The following is a 21,343-nucleotide window of genomic DNA, read 5'->3' as shown; positions in this document are numbered from 1 at the left end:
CTTAGCCTCACTAGTAGCTGGGATCATGGGCATGCACTCATGCTCAGCTCAAATGCATTCTTATTTAATCTCCACCAATGGGACAGGTACTACTATTCACCTCATTTTACAGATGAAGAAGCTAAAGCTTAAATGAAGGGTTAATAAACACACACACACACACACACACACACACACACACACACACAATCCTCTGATTGGTAAGTGATAAAGTCAGGATTCCAAACTAAGAAGTCTAGATCCAAAATCCTTGCCTTCTACAGATTTTAATTCCATAAAAGGAAGAACTTCTAACATTAAAGGTATTCAAAAACAGAACCTGAGTAAACTCTTGAAACTATGCAAGCATAGGCTGAATACTGATGAGATCTACTACCTGCCTAATCTTCATGACCAGGTACTGATTGTACTAAATGCTTTCCCTAGATATTCTCACTGAATCTTTGTAATACTCCTACGTGGTATGATTACTCACTTTCACAATGAAGAGATAAAGGCTGAGAATGTAGCTCAGCAGTAGAGCACATGTGCAAGGCCCTGGATTCCATCCTCAACACTGTCGGGGAAAATGAAGTGAGGCTGAAGCTCAGGGAGATCAAGATCAGTTTGCTCAAGATCAGTAAGTGATGACCCTATAATACAGAAACTGGTTAGGCTGAAACAGAGCTCTTCCACTATTCTTCTGCCTCTAGGCCAAAAATACTGAATAAGGGATTCCTAACAGGCAGGAAGCATGTCTCTCAAACCTACCCAAGATTCTGTAAGCCTTGGTCTTTCTTTCAATTTCTTAAGAATGGTTGAGACTGGATAGAAAAAACTAGACAGATTTATCAGATGACAACACAGAGACAATAGTTATATATTTTTAATCTTAAAAAATATATATATATACATATATATATTTGTGTGTGTGTGTGTGTGTATGTGTGTGTGGTGTTGGGGATTGAACCCAGGGCCTTGTGTATTCAAGGCAGGCACTCTACCAACTAAGCTATATCCCCAGTCCTAGAAGTATATATTTTAAATAAATATTTTTAGAGTATACCAATTGAAAGAAAATGAATAACTTAAAAATATAAAAATACTTTCATTTTTAGGAGAATGTAAATTAGATACTATCTGTATGGCAAAAAACAAAATTTGAGAGCACCAATGTTGGCAGGTTGTAGGAAAATGGTAGTCATTCATTACCAGTATGAATGAAATTGTTTTAATCTCCAAAGAGTAACTTACTTCAAAAATATAAATAAAAGGGGCTGGGGATGTGGCTGAAGCAGTAGCGCGCTCGCCTAGCATGCGTGCAGCCTGGGTTCGATCCTCAGCATCACATACAAACTAAGATGTTGTGTCTGCCAAATACTAAAAAATAAATATTAAAAAAATATATATATATAAATAAAAAATGGGCCAAGGATGTAGCTTAATGGTAGAGCTCTTGCCTAGAATGTATAAGACCCCAGGTTTGATCTCTACCACCACAAAACAAATAAAAACTAAATTAAATAGAATAGAACCCCAAGATATAATATTACATACAAAAAATAAAGGTCAGAATAATGAGTAATCAGTATTATTGATCCTTAGCACCACATCCTATTTTTTTTAAATACACACTGTGTGTGTGTGTGTGTGTGTGTGTGTGTGCGTGTGTGTGTGTGTGTGTGTGTGTGTGTGTGAGAGAGAGAGAGAGAGAGAGAGATACAGGAAATTGATTTAGCACTCAACTACTAAATAATCTTTTTTTTTTTTTGTATTGGAGATTGAACCTAGGGATGCTTAACCACTGAGCCACAGTCCCAGTCCTTTTTTGTATTTTATTTAGAGACAGGGTCTTACAGAGTTGCTCAGGGCCTCAGTAAGTTGCTGAAGCTGGTTTGGAACTCACAATCCTCCTACCTCAGCCTCCTGAGTCACTGGGATTATAGGTATGCGCCACTGTACCTGGCTTCCCAGCCCTTTTTCTATTTTTAAGTTTACCAAAAAAAAGTTTACCAAGCTGGCCTTGAATTTGCAATCAGCCTCCCAAGTAGCTGGGATCATAGGCACATGCCTTCATGCTACAAACGATATATTTTAAAGGTTGTAGAAAAAAAAATAGAAATAATGGTTATCTTTAGGGAAGTAGATGGCTGAGTACAAGAGTATGAAGGAAACTTACTTTTTACTGGATACCCTCTTGTGGTTTCTGAGTTTTACACCATGTGCTGTATTACAATTAAGAAATAAATATAATAAACTTATGCATACTTACCTTCATGAGGTTTCTGAGTAACCAAGTGACTTGAGAAATAAGTCTAATAACTTTTTTCCCTATTTAATTAGGTTCAAATTATTTTTGATGCCAACTCTAATGAAGATAGTAGCTTATCATTTAAGCTGAACACATTAGTGTAGATGATTTTTTCCCCCAAATACCCATGGGAAATTGACCAAGTCTAGACACAGCCCTACATGCTTAAATAGAGGGGTTAGATCCTATCCCTTCAGGGTCTGAGGTCAGATTTAGCTCAATAGATATTCTAAATCAGGAATTACTCACCCGGTCATAGGTGTCCCCCTCCAGTTCTCCCCACTTCCTGCCATCCCATGAAGTGACTCGAACTCGGTTTCCTTCCCTGATATCTTGAGGCACATAGCTATGAAGGACCTTCTGTAGTCTGCTCGTTCGGGCAGTAGAGAGATCATTGGCAGCGAGGTTGCCTGTGAAAATAAACTTCAGTTGGATGCAGTGGCTCATGCCTGTAATTCCAGCAACTCAAAATTTTGACTGAGGCAAGAGAATCACCAGCTCAAGGCCAGCCTCAGCAATTTAGCAAGGCCCTCAGCAACTTAGCAAAATAATATATAAAAAGGGCTAAGGGAGCTGGGGATATAGCTCAGTTGGTAGAGTACTTGCCTCGGAATCATAAGACCCTGGGTTCCATGCCCAGCACTACAAAAAAAAAAAAAAAAAAGACTAGGGATGTGGCTCAGTTGTTAAGTGCCCCTGGGTTCAATCCTTGAAATCAAAAAACAAAAAAAATAATAATAAAAAATAAAAAGGACTGGTGACATAGCTCAGTGGTAAAGGACCATAGGTTCAATCCCCAGTGCCACCAAAAAGAAAAAAAGAAACCTCAGAGGCCATAGCCCAATAAAACATTCTACTAATGGTGGTGCTGATGTATAGTCAGACCAATTCTCAGGCAGTCAATCAATGTAGACCCTAGAAACAAGGGCATTTGTTATGTATACAGCACCAAATTAGTCATTCTGCAGTAGAGGACACAAGGACAAACACCTATATGGGCCAGAAAGGCTGAGTAAATGAGTAAATAAATAAAGCAGACCAAGTGAGAATCGAGCAATCCTCCTTCCTTCCTCTTTCTTTCTCACTTTTTTTTTTTTAAAGGGGCAGGTTTATTATAAGGCAAGGGCAAGGCAAGAGCAAGAAAAACATACCTTGGAGATAAAGAGGGATGGACAGATTGCTTAGGGGTCAAATATTTCTAAAGAACCATGCTCTCTCCCACTATTCTATTATTTATTTATTTATTTATTTATTTTTTGATGAGCATCTCACTCAGATGGTCTCAAATTCATGCATTCAAATGATCCTCTTGCCTTAGCCTTCTGAGTAGCTGGTACTACCAGGCATACACCATCACATTTCATTATTCCTGAAACATATATAGCTCTCTCCTGTAGATGCTACAGGTTATTCAAAATTTATTCTCCTCTAGCAGGAGGTGATGGTGAATGACTATAATCCCAGCAGCGTGGGAGGCTGAGGCAGGAGGATTGCAAGTTCAAAACCAGCCTCAGCAATTTAGCAAGGCCCTAGGCAACTTAGCAAGACCATGTCTCAAATAAAAAATAAAGGATCTGGGATTGTGGCTCAGTGGCAGAGTGCTTGTCTAGCACGTGTGAGGCACTGGGTTTGATACTTAGCACCACATATAAATAAATAAAAAAAATAAAGGTACATTAACAACTAAAAAAGGGGGGGGCTGGGGATGTCACTCAGTGGTAGGCACCCCGGGTACAATCCCCAGTACAAAAATAAAAAAATTTTAAAAACCTCCTCTTATTCCTTTGTAGTGGAACCCCAATTTTATTGGTAGGAGGCACAGTGCCCCAAATAGTATATTTCTTGCCTTCTTTTACAACTAAGTATGAATAAATGACTGTTTGGTTAATGTACTGTAGACAGAAGTACTGTGTAGGACTTCTAGGAAGTTGTGTTTTAAAAGCTGACACATTAGATGAGAAGAGTCTCTCTTGTCTAATCCTTTCTTCTTGCCTCAAATTTGAATGAGCTTGCTTGAGTTCTATAGCCAACTTAAACCATAATGGCAATCCTGAGAATGATGCCAATAGGAAAATATTTTGAAAAATGAAAAATGGGGCTCAAGTCCCTGATGATTTTTTAGCCTTCATATTAGCCCTGAATTTCCTGTATAGAAAACTTAGTGTATAACCTTCTATCACTAAAAGATCACAAAAATTTCTTCTTCTTCTTCTATATTTTTTTTGTGTGTATATTTGTGTGTGTGTGTGTGTGTGTGTGTGTGTGTGTGTGTGTGTGTGTACCAGAGATTGAACTCAGGGGTACTTGATCAATGAGCCATCCCCAGTCCTATTTTGTATTTTATTTAGGGACAGGGTCTCACTGAGTTGCTTAGCACCTTACTATCGCGGGCTTTGAATTCACATTCCTCCTGCTTCAGCCTCCCGACATGCTGGGATTACAGGTATGCGCCATCACACCTGGCCAAACACTTCTTTTTAAAAAAATATTTATTTTTTAGTTGTAGTTGGACACAATGCTTTTATTTTATTTATCTATATGTGGTGCTGTGTATCGAACCCAGGGCCTTGCACATGCTAGGTAAACACTCTACCCCTGAGCCACAACCCCAGCCCCCCAAATATTTCTTCTTCTTTTTTTTATATTTTATTCCCTAGTTTTAGATGGATACAATATCTTTATTTTATTTTTATGTGGTGCTGAGGATCAAACCAAGTGCCTCATGCACGCTAGACAAGTATTCTACCACTGAGCCACAAGCCCAGCCCCCAAACATTTCTTCTTTAAGCCACTTAGTTTACTTAATTCAGATTTACCATCTACATTTCATTTTTTCTCTTTCTTTGACAAACATGGGTTCAGGAAATAACTCATTTTTAACTCAGTTCTACTACAAGAAAAATATTACTGTAAGCTTGATGATAAATGACAGTTGATACCTAGCCTCAAAGTCAAGGAGTGACAAGCCAGGGTAGGAACTGTAGTGAAAAAAATGGAGAATATGTATCTTATTTAACAAGAATGGTCACTACTATGAACAGCTTAGTGTTTCTGAAAAGAAATATTCCAATTTTTGAGGGCACTCAAAGAAGTAAAGATCAGATTCTCTGGTCTAGAAGAATTTTTCAGGAGGATATAAACTGAGAAAAATGAAAGATGGGTTCTAATTGTGGTTCTATGTAATCTCCCCAGAGCTCAGTTTCCATTTCCATAAAATAGGAAAGCTGGAAAAGGTCAACTCTGTTCTCTTCCTGCACTGAAAGCCTGTGATCCTATCTTCCTAGGATTAGGAAGTCAGCTGAGCTAGGTGTGGTAGCGCATGCCTGCAATCTCAGGGACTCAAGAGACTGAGGCAGGAGGATCACAAGTTTGAGGCCAGCATCAGCAACTTAGCAAAGTCCTAAGCAACTTAGCAAGACCCTGTATCAAAATTAAAAATAAAGGGCTGGGGATGTGGCTCAAGCGGTAGAACACTCGCCTGGCATGCGTGCGGCCCGGGTTCGATCCTCAGCACCACATACAAACTAAGATGTTGTGTCCACTGAAAACTAAAAAATAAATATTAAAATTCTCTCTCTCTTTTTAAAAAAAATTAAAAATAAAAATGGCTAGGGATATAGCTTGGTGGTAAAGTACCTTTTAGTTCAATCTCTAGTTAAAAAAAAAAAAAAAAGTCACTTGATAAGGAGCTCAAGGGTGCCAACTCCAGAAGGTCTTCCTTCATAATTGCTGTTGGTCAGCTGAGAAATGATGCCTCTTTCTCTTCAGTCACTTGGGTGAGAAGCTGGAAGAGGTGCCGGTAATTCAGCATACCTTAGAACTGCAAGGTTTGTCCTTTTTCCTCCTCTTAATTTAAGTAATCTTACCTTCACTTATCTCCTCTCTGATGGATTCCCACAGCACTTAGATTAGCACGGCCTAAACCTATACAGGTTGGGCTCTCCTGCATTGGACTCTTTAGCCCCATATCAACATCCTTTCTCTCTCTGGAACTGCAGAAGACTTAGACCAAATGTGGATACCTCTCTGAATTACTCATGAAATTGGAGGTTAATCAAAACTGTGCAAGTGGGCTGACATAAACTAGAATGGAAAGGTTCAGACCCAGAAAAGTTCAGGAATTGATAAGAGAAGCGCAGCTAAGATTCAGGTTGGATGTGAAAATCATAGCCTCTTGTGGCTATTTCTCAGGGCACAAAGGAAAAAAAATTTTTCATGAAACTATTTTCTTTTAATTTTTTTAAGTTGTTGATGGACCATTATTTTATTTATTTATATGTGGGTGAGGAGCTGGTGCTGAGCTAGGGTGGGGTTGATAATTCTAGAGAGATGATAAAGCCTGGGGTAGGGGTGGGATTATAGCTCAGTGATAGAGCGCTTGTCTCACATGTGTGAGGCACTGGGTTCAATCCTTAGCACCACATAAACAAATTTAAAAAAAGTATTATGTTCACTTACAACTAAAAATATTAAAAAAAAAAAAGCCTGCGGAAGAGTAAGATATAAAACTATAAATGGAGCTGTGGCCAGTCTTATTGTTTTAGCAGGCTGGCCAAAGAAATGAGGCTTAATCTTAGAGAGAAAATAAACAGATACAGAGGGGTAAAAGTGTCATGTGATCAATTTATCAGAGCATTGCATTAATCTGCCTTAGGAGGCCTGGCTCAGCAATCTTACCTGACCCACTGTCAGAGAAAGGGAGGAAATAATTGCAAACAAAAAACTACACGTACTTAGTACTGTCCCTGTTCTGACACTGGGACAAGAAAGCTTACCATTCAATGCAATGTGCCCTAATCAAGTAAGGTGGGGTGCCCTCCCTGCCCAACATACCAGCTCCCTCACTTACGGCAACAGCCAGTCTGAAGCAATGCCAGTGTCTTTCCTCCAGGAGCCGCACATAGGTCAAGAACGATGTCCCCAGGCTGTAGACCAAGAGCCAGGACAGGCAGCAAGGAGGCAGCATCCATCAGGTAGTAGTCCATGACACCCAGACTGCCAAGCCTGGAAGAGAGACCACCTGATTGTCAAATTCCAAATTAGGACACCTACTGATCCTAATCCATGCCCTCAGGGGCCATTGAGCTCCATTCAGCAAAAAACTAATTTTTCAAACCTATACTTACTCATTTATCTACATCCAAAGCAATTCTTTTAAAACAGATCAATTCACTCTAATATAGCCATGAGAGCCACCCTGGTATTCCTTAAAAAAGCCATGCATGCTCCCATCTCAGGCTTGTTTGTTTTGGACATAACAGGGATTGAACTCAGGGACACTGGAACACTGAGCCACATTTCCAGCCCTATTTTGTATTTTATTTAGAGACAGGGTCTCACTGAGTTGCTTAGTGCCTTACTTTTGATGAGGCTGGCTTTGAACTTGTGATCCACCTGCCTCAGCATCTGGGATTACAAGCGTACGACACTGTATCAAGCCCATCGCAGGCTTTTGGAACTATTGTGCTTTCTGCCTATAAAACTTTTCCTTTAAATATCCCTGATGAGCTTCCTCACTTCTTTCATGTCTGTCCTCAAAAGATACTCATCAATCCAGGCACTGTGGTGCATACTGGTAGACCCAGGTAACTTACTCAAGAGGTTGAGGCAGGATGATTCCAAGTTCAAGGTCAACCTTGGCAACTCAGTAAAGTCCTGTCCCAAAATAAAACATGATGATGATGTGGTAGAGTGCTTGCCTAGCATACAGAAGGCCCTGGTTTCAACGTCCAGTATCCTTCTACACACACACACACACACACACACACACACACACACACACACACACACAGTTACCTCATTGGAGACACTGGCATTCCTTTAATATTCTATCTAAAATAACAGTATTTTATTCCCATCATCATCTTTTTAAAAAATATTTTATTAGGTATTGGTGGACCTTTACTTATTTTTATGTGGTGCTGAGAATCGAACCCAATGCCTTACACATGCTATGCAAGTGCTCTACCACTGAGCCACGACCCCAGCCCCTCCCATCATCTTCTGTGTCTTTAGTCTGCATTCTTTTTCTTTTTCTTTTTTAACACCTTTATTTTATTTATTTATTTTTACATAGTTATGTTAAGGATTGAACCAGTGCCTCATACATGCTAGGCAAGTGTTCTGCCAGCCCTGCATTTTTTTCTTTAAAGTACTTATTTACTTTATATGTGTGTATTTCCTTTCTCTATCTCATCCTGGTAGATAGAATGTGATCTCCATGAAGGCAAGGGATTTTGTCTGCTTTGTTCACTGTAATAGCTCTATTACCTCACTTCTCCCAAAGTGTCTTTCATGAATAGAAGCCTCTGGAATGGGTGCCAAGGACCTCATGAAACTTAAGAGACTACATAGTGCTTAAAGCCAAAGCTCAGAACTGACCTCAATTCCTGGCTCAACCTATCCTCCCTTACACAATGACTAAAATGTTCCTGAGCACAATTTTGATGAGAATATCATTAATAGTGAGGTATCATTTATGAATGCTATCATAGGACACTATGCTAGATGCTTAATATGCATAATTTCATTTAATCCTCACCATGACCCAGTAACACAGGTAAAGCTTGATTCCAAAGTCAGACTGCCTGGATTTCAAACTTGGCCAAGTTGCTCATTTGGTTGTGTGACTTTCGGCAAATTACTCAACTTCTCTGTACCTTAGTTATTCCTATTTACAATAAAGTACCTGCCAGATAGGGTTATTATGAGAATTAAAGGAAGTAATATAAATTAAGAACTTAGAAGGGGGTACAGTGGCAGATGCCTGTAATCCCAGCAACTCAAGAGGCTAAGGCAGGAGGATCTCGGCAACTTCGAAAAAAAAAAAATTAGAACAGTGGCTAGCACCTAATGAGCTAATGAGCTATAGTGTTATCTAGTAATACAGGAAGCCAAGGCTCAGTTATCCAAGATCACAGGTCTAACAAGTGGTGAAGTCAGAATCAAATCTAGGTTTGTCTGACTCCAAAGTCCATGCTTATAATCACTATGCATCACTACCTGCGTTAGTTAGTCAAGGATTTGTCACTATAATCAAAATACCTAACAAGAACAATTAAAGGAGAAGTTTATTTTGGCTCATGGTTTTAGAGATTTCATGGTGGGCCAACCTCCACTGCTCTGGGTCATCATAGCAAGGCAGAACATCATAGCCACTCTGTTTAAGGAAGCCAGGAGACAGAGAGAAATGGCACCATGGGGCAATGAACTCTTCCAAGGCTCATCTCCAGTAACCCATTTCCACTTGCCATGCCCCCACCTGCTTATAGTTACCACTCAGTTACACCATTCAAATTAGGATGGACTGATTAGGTTATAGCCCTCATAAATCAATCATTTTACCTCTGAATTTCTGCATTAACACAGGAGCTTTTGGGGGACACCTCACATCCAAACCTATAATACTACTTTTCATATGCTCAGAACCTTTTTTGGTGGTTCTCTAGAACAAATCTTAGCAATTTACAGCAACATGTATTAAAGGGAATAAGACCCAAAGCCATTCAGCTCTGGCAATCCCAACTATTGGCCAGCAACCCTGAGCTATCAGATAAATCCCTTTTCCTTATAATGTAATCTCTAGACAATAAAGGTTCTCCCACACACCCCTCCAGATATACTTTTCTAGTCTCACTGTTCACTCTTCTCAAGCATTCAGCCTTTTCTCAAGCCGTAATAAGGACAATTGCTAATTTATATCTCTATTTCTACCCTTGACCACCTTCAATCTTTCAATGCTGCAGCCAGAGTAATATTTTAAAATTTCAAATCTGGTCATGTCATTACCCAGGTTAAACTCTTTCAGAGTTTCCTCTTAGAGAAAAAGTCCAGAATTTCACATGGCCTTTAAAATCTTTATAATCTGCCTCCTGCCTGCTTCTATAGCCTCATATTTCACCTCTCACCCCAATGTTCAGGTCTTAGCTTAAATTTTACTTCCTTAGAAACATTTGGTTAGATCTTCTAATTATAGGACCTAACAGGATTTTGGAGGGCAGTGGGGCAAGACTAAGAATTTAACCCAATGGTGCTCTACCAGTTGTTTTATTTTGAAAAACAGTCTAAGTTAACCAGACTGGCCTCAAACTTGAAATCCTTCTGCCTCAGGCTTCCAAGTAGCTGTGCCCAGCTCAAACTGTTTGTTTTTGATACTGGGGATTAAACCTAGAGGCACTTTACCACTAGTTACATGCCTAGCCCATTTTTAATTTTTTTTTTAAAAGAGAGAGTGAGGAGAGAGAGAGAGAGAGAGAGAGAGAGAGAGAGAGAGAGAGAGAGAGAATTTTTAATATTTATTTTCTAGTTCTTGGCAGACACAACATCTTTGTTGGTATGTGGTGCTGAGGATCTAACCCAGGCTGCAAGCATGCCAGGCGAGCGCACTACCACTTGAGCCACATCCCCAGCCCCTGAGAAACATTTTATATGTATATATCTATATCTATATCTAATTTTTTTTCCTCTACTGGCAATAGAACCCAGGGTTGCTTTATCCTTGAGCTGCATTCCTAGCTCAACCCACCTTTTTCTTGAAACAGGATCTTGCTAAATTGCTGAGAATGGCCTCAAACCTGTGAACCCCCTGCCTCAGCCTGGGATTATAAACCTGAACCACCATTCCTGGCTGCGATATACTTTTTTAAAAAAAATAAGTCTTTATTTTTTATATTTATTCATTCATTTATATTGGTGGTATGGGGATTCAACCCAGGGCTTCAAGCATGCTAGGCAAGCGTTCTACCACTGAGTTGTAATCCCCAGCCCCTATACACGCATGCCAGGCAAGCCCGCTACCGCTTGAGCCACATCCCCAGCCCCCATTTTTTATTTTTTGAGACAGGATCTTATTAAGTTGCTTAGGGCCTCACTAAACTGCTGAGGTTGATCTTGAATTTGCAATCCTCCTGCCTCAGCCTCTCAAGTCACTGGGATTATAGGCATGTCCCACCACACTTGGCATAAAGAGATTTTTTTTTAAAGATTTTAATATTCAATTTTTTTAAAGAGAGAGAGAGAGAATTTTTTTAATATTTATTTTTTAGTTTTTGGCAGCCACAACATCTTTGTTTGTATGTGGTGCTGAGGATTGAACCCGGGCCGCACGCACGCCAGGAAAGCACGCTACCACTTGAGCCACATCCCCAGCCCATAAAGAGATTTTTAATAGTTGTCTTCCTTCCCATACCAGAAGCTCCTTGATGGTTTGTGTACTAGTAACCAAGGCACTTAAATGCCTGGCATTTGGTAGAAAATAAATATTTATTGAATGAATCAATCAATCATTCAAAGATCAATTTCCACATCCTATAACACTGAGCTCTCCTTTTCTCCTTTTCTCAACACACAATTCAGCACTTGATTCTAGAGTCTTTTCTCATTCAACTTCATATATATGAGTAATGGATCAAGAGACTGTAAATTTTTTTCTTTTTCCAGGTCTATCACTAACTTGTACCCTTAGGCAGAGTCCATTTCTTAAGAAAATCCACTTCCTCTTTGGTATCTAAGATTATTTGTCCTACTTACTTTGAAAGGTGGCTGTGAGGGCAAAATCAGCTGTGAATAACAAGCTTTTTAACTGGACAGGGTGCAGTGAATGCTCATGTAAGAGGTGGTTGTTTCCTATAGAAGGCAGTGGAGCAGGTTACCTGGGTCTACATACTAACCTTATCAAAGAAGCTAAACCAAGTAAGTAATTTAACTTCTCTGCACCTCAGTTTCCTCAAATGTAAAAGAGGAGTAATAATTTACCTATTTCATCAAGATGTTGACAGAACAAAACAGAATAACATTATGAATAGCAATTAGCACACCAGAAAATTAGCAATATTATGATCCTTATCACAGAGGGCAGAAGTTGGGAACCTTCATTCTACCTCTGGTAGGGCAGTCCCAGTCATGGCTCCAGATCCTACCTGGCAGAAGGGAAGCAGCTGACATCTCCTCTGGCAAAAGTGAAGCACCGAAGATTTGGACTGCAGTCTGGGGACAGGGTTGCAGAGTGACCACTCTCAGGCTCCAATTTCCAGCAGGAGATGGCATCACTCACAAAGTCCCTGGCACTAAGCTGCTCCAGCTTAGCACTCACATGGTCCCAAGCAGCAAAATTATTGACAAGTGCACCATACTTCTGTTCTGAGAGAAGACTGACACGAATCGATGGCCAAAGATCCCCAAACTGCACACTGTAGGTCATGTCAAAATTCTGCAGAGCAAGCTGGCTGGCAGGGAATTTGGGCTCTGTTGCTGCCTAAAAGAGAAAGGGCAGTCTTCCCAGTCTTGCCTCTATTCCCTACTGTCTGACCCCACCAGTATCTCAGAGCTCAAGGGCAAACTTTGATCCAGTTAGTATCCACTCCCACCTCCGCATTCTGCCTCTGCCTAACAAAGAAGTATGAGAGAGAAAAATGGTAAGGAATTGGCCTTCCTACCTTAGGTCTATGAAAGGAAGCAAAGGAATCTCTAGCTCTCACCATGTGTCGGTTTTTTTGTTTGTTTCTGGGGATTGAACCCAAGGGTCCTTAACCACTGATCCAAATTTCTACTGGCTCTGTTCAAGAGTCCTCTCTTGAATGACCATTCTCTTAAATTCCTCTTATTCCAGACTGGCCCCCATCTCCACCTGCAGTGGTGGGGATTGAACTCAGGGCATTGAGCATGCTATGCAAGTACTCTAATGTTGAGCTTCACCCCAGCCTAAGACTCCCCTGGGTTCAAGCTCCAGTGCCACAAAATAATAAAAATTAAAAAATAAAACTTATGAAGTTATTTTTGGAATTTTCCACTTAAGATCTTCAGACCATGGTTGCCTGTGGTTACCTGAAATTATGAAAAGCAAAACCATGGATTAAGGGGTACTACAGTATTTATTTCTGAAATAAACTATGGTGGTATTGGGAAGGCTTTGGGTTTAAAATCAAGACACTTTTCCTGTAAACAGCCCTTCTACTTTCTAAAGTCTGTTATGTCTACTAGCTTACCTGAATACAACAATAGTAGCCCTATGGAGAATACAAAAACAAAAAACAAAAAAACAACTTTCCACAACTGATGAAGAGATGACAGTAACTTACCAAAGATTATGCAGTGTCTGGAACCATAATGCTCTGAACCATAGTGTTGAGGGTAATTTGGGGAAAGTTCCCAGACTCTAAGAAGGGTGGGATAAGGAGAGTTCACAGAACCTTGAGATATGAATCAAGACAGAGACTTCTAGGATGACTGCTATGGGGACAGCAGTGAGGGACATAAGTCAGATTTGAAGAAAATAAAGGAAGATTAAAAGGCAAATGAAGACTTCAGATGAGGAGTCCACAAATTGGTCCTGGTTGCTGCAGATGGAATACTTGTTATGGCTGGTAGTCAGTCTTGTTACCAGTCTTCTGACTTGGCCCTTACGTTTTGTTAGCGCGGGGACTCTTGCTTCGACCTTTCTTCTGACGGGGACTCTTGTTCCGACCCTGACCTTTCTTCTTGTTTTGGGGACTCTTGCTCCTGCCCTGACTTTTACCATTACGGGGACTCTTGCTTTTTTTCCGACTTCGACCATGGTCAGAACTCTTGCTCTGGTCCTGATTGCTGTCAACTTGGGGACTCTCAGTCTCGTCCTCTACTTTACTTTGACCCCGGCTCTGATTTCTGTTATCTTGCGGACTCTGGCTCCGACTTCTGCTATGGTACGGACTCGAGCTCTGGCTCCCACTTTCACTATGCTTTGGACTCTTGATATTACTTTTTTTTTTGGAGACAGTCCTGTTGTTGCTCTCATTAACATGACTTTCACTGGTAACAATGGATGAACTACAGCTGGGATCATTGCTACAGATAGAGTTCTTGGGTGAAGGCAAAGGACAGCTGTAGGGGATCTGGAGTGGCACTCTGGAGGGGCCTTGAGAGGCCACAGAATAGTTATGAAGGCCACAGGGGATAGTATCAGGATAGGGCCGAGCTCGGGGGATAATGGGTAAAGACTGGGGGTCAAAGGGTGTTCTCAGAGGAATAAAAGAATAGATATGGGTAGAACAAGGAGGTGCCACAGGCTTGCAGTGGAGTACAGGTGGACCCCTGGGAGTGCCATAGGTGCCACAGGGAGGAACTGTAGAGCGATTGAGGGAACCAGGAAGTTGGCAGGGATGGGAAGTGGTGGGAACCACAGAGTATAGGTGGGTATTGCAGGGGGGAACTAAGGGAGGTCGATGGGGATTGCTCTTAGGATAACTATTGGGTATGACAGGTTCACAAGGAAGGCTAAGGGGAAGGGAAGTAGGGGCAGTAGTTTTGACGATTCCAGGGCACATAGCAGGTAAGGCAGTTCCTGGGGGAAGTTCTTTTGGGCAAGAATTCAAAGGAGTTGTGACAGATGGCTCCACACGAGGACCAGAGAAGCAGGAGGGAGGCAGAGGAGAGGTGCCAGCCTCAGAGGGCTTGGGATGGCCAGAAGCGTGCTGGGGAGTGTTAACTAGGGAGTGACATTTGTGGAGAATATGCTGCTGTCTTAAATCTGAGAATTTGGGGGACTTCATTTGTGGGGAAACTGGGGTAGGGAGAGGAGGTTCATTATAGCTTCTGCGGGGGGCTGACTGGGGTGGAGCTATAAACTGGTTGCCCAAGTGTGAAGAATAGCACAGGCCAGAACAGGGACACTGGGGAAGAGACGATTCTGGAGGACAGGGAGGACCAGAAATCACAGTGCCTGGGGTTACAAAGAGGTAAGAGCTCTGGTCAGTCTCCCAGGAGAGAAGGGGATCAAAGCAAGGCTTCCCGGAAACCTGAGACTGAGGTGAACAAGGAGAACCCTTACTCTCAGGAGATAGGTGTATGGCACAGTAAGCGGTCCCAGGGGCAGATATGTGGGCCTCTGGGGGAAGATGAAAAGAGCCCTCCTCAGGTGAGTTAGGAGAGCCAGACATGCCTGCCTGAGAAGAAAGTTGGCAGCCACAATTTTTCCCAATGGACTGGTCAAGCTGTGGTTTGGGTTCACAAGAATCTGGAAGCTTAAGGTGGCACTGATAAAGGCTGCCAGTAGCTGGGGAAGATGCTGGGGAAAGAGGAGGGTCATTATAACTTCTCCCTGAGGACCAGTGAGAAAGGAGAGGGGAAGTCATGGTCCCAATTTCCAAAACCTTATGAGAAATGATTGGAGAAAATATAGGTCTAGTTTCCATGGGCCGGTGAACAAGGGGAGATGAAATTATGAGGCTAGTTCCTGGGGGCCTATGAGTAAGAGGAGGTGAAATTATGGGACAAGTTCCCTGGGAACCCTGAATAAAGGGAGGTGAAATCAAGGGGCCAGTTTCTAAGCAAACATGAGTGAGTTGAGGAGAGGTCATCGGGCTGGTTCCTGGGGCCTGATGAGTGACAGGAGAGGTCACCTGACCGCAGCAACAGTGGTAAGGTTGCTGCTCAAAGTAAGGACTTGGAGGACAAGGATGCTGCTTTCTTGGGGAATTGATCCAGCTGCAAACCGTGCTCCGCTGACGGACAGAGGGTGACTCCGGAAAGCCGAACCGGTCAAAACATGGGTTTGTAGGAGATGAACTAGAGTGTCTGGGCCCATGGCAGTACGGCCTTCCAACGTGTGGGGAAGAACAGGGTTCAAAAGAACATCTCTCCTGTGGGGGTGGGGAGGGAGGTGGTGGGGGCGGGGAAGAGATCCGAGGAGGTAAGCTGGGGGACATGCCGGTGAAGCAAGGGTCTTTGGGGGGAGGGGGGTTTTTGCACCTTTTGCCTGCATTTGGGGAAGGACCCACAGTTTGGTTATGGTGGTCGCTGTAACCTGTTTTGGACGCCTGAGGCAGCTCAAGGGTGAGGAGGGGGCTCAATCTTTTCCCGCAGGGCAACGGACACCCAGGAGGGGGAGGGAAATCGTTAGTGCGTTTTTCAAAGGGTGAGGTCAACCCGGTTGAAAGTTCAAGAAGGAAAGGAGAATTAGAAGTCATGGGGGGAGGGGGGAGAAAAAAGGGAGGAAAGGGTGAGGGATGGGGGAGAGGAAGGGAAGAGGAAGGGAAGAGGAGGGGGTAGCGAGGGCCAAGGGAAAGGTAAGCACAGGAGAGAAAAGATGGTGACATAACGGAAAGAATGAGGGCGGAGGTGATGACGTAACTTAGAGAGGCGGAGTCACGATACTACTACGTTAACAGGAAAGAGTCGAAGATTTGTGACGGATAAAAGGCAGACGGGGAGTGACGTAACAGACGTGAGGCGGTGACGCTCCCTGAAGGGCGGAGAGAAAGCGGCCGAGGGGTTCTAAATGGGACTAGCATATCGAATTCACCTGAGGCGTCTAAGAAATGCAGAAGCTGAAAAGCTTCCCCGCTGAGACCCCGCCCAGACCTTACCCACTTCTTCTTATGTCGGAGTCTTCGCGGGACCGGCGCGAAGTTCGCATGCTTCAGCAGCTCCCGGACGCCCCTCAGTATTGGCGCAGCCATATCAGCGTGCGTCGCCTGGTAAATCCGACCGGAACTGCAGCTACCGTTCCTTGGGTTCCGGGGAAATGATGTGCGCTACTTTGAAGGGTAGGAGAAGGAAAGGGGAAGGGAATTGACTCTCTCCCAGGGCTCCGCCCACCTCTAAATGGCAAGTCAAATCGCGCTAGGCCAGAGGCCAGAGGCGTACTAGAAAAGAGCAACTTGGCACTCGTAATGTTGGCTCCGCCTAGATCCTTGGAGCAGTGCTGAAGACTCCCAAAAGGTTCTTAACCCATTTAGAGGATTAGAGAGAACCGGGAGTTGGTGATTGAGTTTTGAAGTTAGGAGGAAAAAAAGGCGCAGGAAGGAATTGGGCGCTGTGGCGACGCCAGTAATCGCAGCGACTTGGGAGCCTGAGACAGGAGGAGCGCAAATTTGAGGCAAGCCCAGCAATTTATCAACGCCCTACGCAATTCAGCGCGACCTGTTTCAAAATAAAATAAAGGACTGGGCATATAGCTCAGTAATTAAGTGCTCCTGAGTTCAATCCGCTATACCAATAAATAAAGGGCCGTGGTTGTGGCTCTGTGTTAGTATGCCTAGAATGACGGAAGCCCTGAGTTCATATCCCCAGTAACAGAAGAAAAAAGACTGGGGAGGTAACTTAGTGGTAGAGAGCTTGCCTAGCGTTCGTGAGACACTGACTAGGTTGATCTCTAATACAGCCAAAATAATATTTGATGGGGTATGGTGGCACACATCTGTAGTCCCAGCAACTTGAGAGGCTGAGGCCAGAAGATCCCTTAAACCCATACAATTTCTAGACCAGATCCATCTTTAAAAAAATCACATATGTTAATATCACTAATGTATCACAAAAATGATTAAATGTTAGGAAGTTTTTTAAAATATTTATTTTTTTAGTATTTAAGTGGATACAATATCTTTATTTTTTGTTTTTATGTGGTGTTGGGGATCGAGCCCAGCGCCCCGCGCATGCCAGGCGAGCTCGCTACCACTTAAGCCACATCCCCAGCCCAAGGAAATTTTTTTAAGACATTTATTTTTTAGTTGTAGTTGGACACAATACCTTTGTTTTATTTATTTATTTTTATGTAGTGCTGAGGATCAAACCCAGGACATCGCACATGCTAGGCAAGCACTCTACCGCTGAGCCACAACTCCAGCTCCAAATGTTATGAAACTTTTAAGCTTACAACAGTGGGTACAAATTTTTCAAAAATCCTAATTTTTGTTTGAAAGTTTGTTTTATTGCTGGGAACAAATACAGTGAATTATTTTGCTTGAAGTGACAGGCTCACTTTGTTCATTTGCCAAGAAATTCTAACATATTAAAGTTTAACTGAGGGCTGGGGATATGGCTCAAGCGGTAGCGCGATCGCCTGGCATGCGTGTGGTTCGGGTTCGATCCTCAGCACCACATACAAACAAAGATGTTGTGTCCGCCGAAAACTAAAAAATAAATATTAAAAATTCTCTCTCTCTCTCTGTCTCTCTCTTAAAAAAAAAAGATTAATTGATTTGATTTTGTGTACTGATCTTGTATCCTGACGCAAAATTCGATCATTAGTTTTGGAAATTAACTTGGTACTAACTTTTTTGGAAATCTCTTCAGATTTTGGACACAATACCTTTATTTTATACGTTTATTTTTATGTGATGCAGGGGATTGAACCCAGTGCCTCACATGTGCTAAGCAAGTGCTCTACCACTGAGCCACAATCCTGGCCCCTGCTCCAGATTTTTTTTAATGTCTTTTGTAAATAAGAACATTTATTTCCCATATGTCTGTGTCTGTGTCTGTCTGTCTGTCTGTCTGTCTGTCTCTCTCTCTCTCTCTCTCTCTTCTTTGCTTTATTCCACTGATTAGGATTTCCAGTACACTGCTGAATAAAAGTGGTGGTGAATGTTCCTGTGTTGTTCCCATTCTTAGCCAGTATTTCACCATTAAATGTTAGCTGTAGTTGTATGTGTGTGTGTGTATCCTTTACTAGGTTGAAGAGAGTTCCCTTTTATTCCTAGTCTACTGAGATTTTTAAAAATCATGAATGAAGAAAAAATCATGAATGATTGTTGATTTTCTTCAAGTGTTACCTCTAAACTAGATCTCTCATCTTTTTAATTTTGGGACAGGGTCTTATCAAGTTGACCAGGCTAGGCTGGGGTTGTTTCTCAGTGGTAGACTGCTCACCTAGCACGTGTGAGGCCCTAGGTTCGATCCTCAGCACCACATAAAAAATAAATAAAATAAAGATATTTGTCCAACTACAATTTAAAAATAAATATAAAAAAAAGAAAGTTGAACAGGCTGGTCTTTACCTTCCTCTCCTCATGCCTCAACCTCTCCTCACTGGCATTATAGATGTGTCCCACCTTGTCTGGCACATATTGGCTGCTTTTTAAAAAACTTAATTCATTTTAATTAGTTATACATGACAGTAGAATGCATTTATACACTTTGATATATCATACATAGATGGGATATAACATTATTTTTCCAAGTGTGCAGTTTGTAGAATCACATTGGTCATGCAGTCACTATATACATAAAGTAATAATGTCTATTTCTTTCTACTATCCTTCCTATCCTCACATCCCCTCCCCTCCCTTTACTTCCCTCTACCTCATCTAAGGTAACTATTCTTTTCTAGTGCCCCACCACCCTTATTGTGAATTAGCAGTGGCATATTAGAGCAAACATTCAGTCTTTGGTTTTTTGAGATTGGCTTATTTCGCTTAGCATGATATTCTCCAACTCCATTTACTGGTAAATGCCATAATTTCATTCTTATTTAAAGCTGAGTAATTCCATTGAATATATATACCACATTTTCTTTTTCCATTCATCTACTGTTGAAGGGCACCTAGGTTGGTTCCATAGTTTAGCTATTGTGTATTGAACTGCCATAAACATTGATGTGACTGCTTTACTGTAGTATGCTGACTTTAAGTATAAACCGAGGAGTGGGATAACTGGGTCAAATGGTGATTCCATTCCAAGTTTTCTGAGGAATCTCCATAGTGGTTTTTATAGTGGTTGTACCAATTTGCAGTGCCACCAGCAATGTATGAGTGTACCTTTTCCCCCACATCCTCACCAACATTTATTGTTGCCTGCATTCTTGATGATTGCCATTCTGACTGGAGTGAGATGAAATCTTAGTGTATTTTTTTTTTGAGAGAGAGAGAGAGAGAGAATTTTAATATTTATTTTTTAGTTTTCGGCGGACACAACATCTTTGTTTGTATGTGGTGCTGAGGATCCAACCAGGGCCGCACGCATGCCAGGCATACCACTTGAGCCACATCCCCAGCCCCTTCTTAGTGTAGTTTTGAAATTAGTTCAGGACATATTATTTTCATATATTAAATTCTCACATCTGAGTTTATGAAGGATATTTGTCTGCAGTTTTTTCTCCTAGTAATATCTTTGATTTTTGTCATCACAGTAATGTCAGCTTTATAAAATGAATTTAGGAAGTGTCCCAACTTCAGAAAGAATTTGCATATGATTGGCATTATTTCTTCCTTAAAAGATTGATAGAATTCAATAGTAGAGTCATCTGGGCCTGAAGTTAGATGTTTGCTTTTTTGTTATTATTTTTGTTGTTTTTCTTTAGGGGAATGATGAGATATGAAGAAATGGAAATTTTTTAAATTATTCAGTTTCTTCAGTTGATACAGGGCAGTGGTTCTCAAACTGAAGTGATTTTGACTTTCCCTCAGAGAACATATGATCATACCTGATGACATTTTGGGTTGTTAAAACTCGTGCTTCTGGCATCTAGCATCTAACAACACTGCTAAACACTCTACAACACACCAGACAGCCCTGCCCACAACAAAGAATAATCCAACCCACATTGTCGAGTGTGCTTAGGTTGAGAATAGTGCTTTTTAAAGTTTTGATTCTTGCTGGGCAGGGTGGTACAAGCCTATAATCCCAGCAGCTCAGGAGGGTGAGGTAGGAGGATCAAAGTTCAAAGCCAGCCTCAGCAACTTAACAAGGCCTTAAGTAATTTAAGAGACCCTGTCTCAAAATAAAACATTAAAAGGCCCGGAGATGTGGCCCAGTGGTTAAGCACCCCTGGGTTCAGTCCCTGATACCAAAATAAATAAATAACTCTTTGTGGGGAGGGGGGACGGGGTGGGGGCAGTGTAGGGGGTGGGCAGGTAGTAGGGATTGAACCCAGGGGCTCTTTACTATTGAGCTATATCCCTACCCCTTTTTTTTTTTTTTTTTTTTTTTTTAAGACCAGGGTCTCATTACTTGCTAAATTGCTGAATCTGGCCTTGAACTTGCTATCTTCAGTTTCCCAAACCACTGGGATTACAGGCAGGCAATACCATACCCAGCAAAATATTCTTATTATTCTTGCACCAGTTTTGACATTTTGAATTGAGTGTGTGTGCTGCTGGAGATCAAACTCAGAGCCTTGCACATTACAGACAAGTGCTCTACCACTAGGCTATTACCTCCAGCCCATGACCTGCAATTTAAAACATGACAGGTGCAGTGGCACATGCTTGTAATCCCAGGATGAGGCAGAAGGACCCCAAGTTCAAGGTCAGCCTTGGCAATTTACTGAGATCATGTCTCAAAATTTAAAAAATATTTTAA

At 41.8% G+C, this 21,343-nt stretch overlaps 1 protein-coding gene across 4 annotated transcripts in view; it reads right to left on the bottom strand.

Annotated features, from left to right (window-relative positions):
* The window catches only part of Nsun4 (NOP2/Sun RNA methyltransferase 4), a 30,175-nt gene extending 13,272 nt beyond the window's left edge, over window positions 1–16,903 (bottom strand). The window contains exons 1-5 of one of the 4 annotated variants that reach the window (XR_013427755.1): window positions 16,630–16,903; window positions 12,208–12,542; window positions 7,140–7,294; window positions 2,540–2,700; window positions 476–632 (exon numbers count right to left, since the gene is read on the bottom strand). Coding sequence is in view for 2 of the 4 variants with exons in the window: in XM_078026190.1 (XP_077882316.1) it covers window positions 2,540–2,700; window positions 7,140–7,294; window positions 12,208–12,542; window positions 16,630–16,722 (744 nt within the window). In the remaining 2 variants the exon portion in view is untranslated. The remainder of the gene's footprint in view (window positions 1–475; window positions 633–2,539; window positions 2,701–7,139; window positions 7,295–12,207; window positions 12,543–16,629) is intronic. The other 3 variants (XR_001230175.4, XM_078026190.1, XM_005317989.5) reach the window with 3 other exon arrangements.
* Window positions 16,904–21,343: the final 4,440 nt, after the last annotated feature.

This window comes from Ictidomys tridecemlineatus, chromosome 11, assembly GCF_052094955.1.
Source record: "Ictidomys tridecemlineatus isolate mIctTri1 chromosome 11, mIctTri1.hap1, whole genome shotgun sequence".
Classification (NCBI taxonomy): Eukaryota; Metazoa; Chordata; class Mammalia; order Rodentia; family Sciuridae; genus Ictidomys; species Ictidomys tridecemlineatus.
This window is presented reverse-complemented; position numbering and strand designations above follow the sequence as displayed.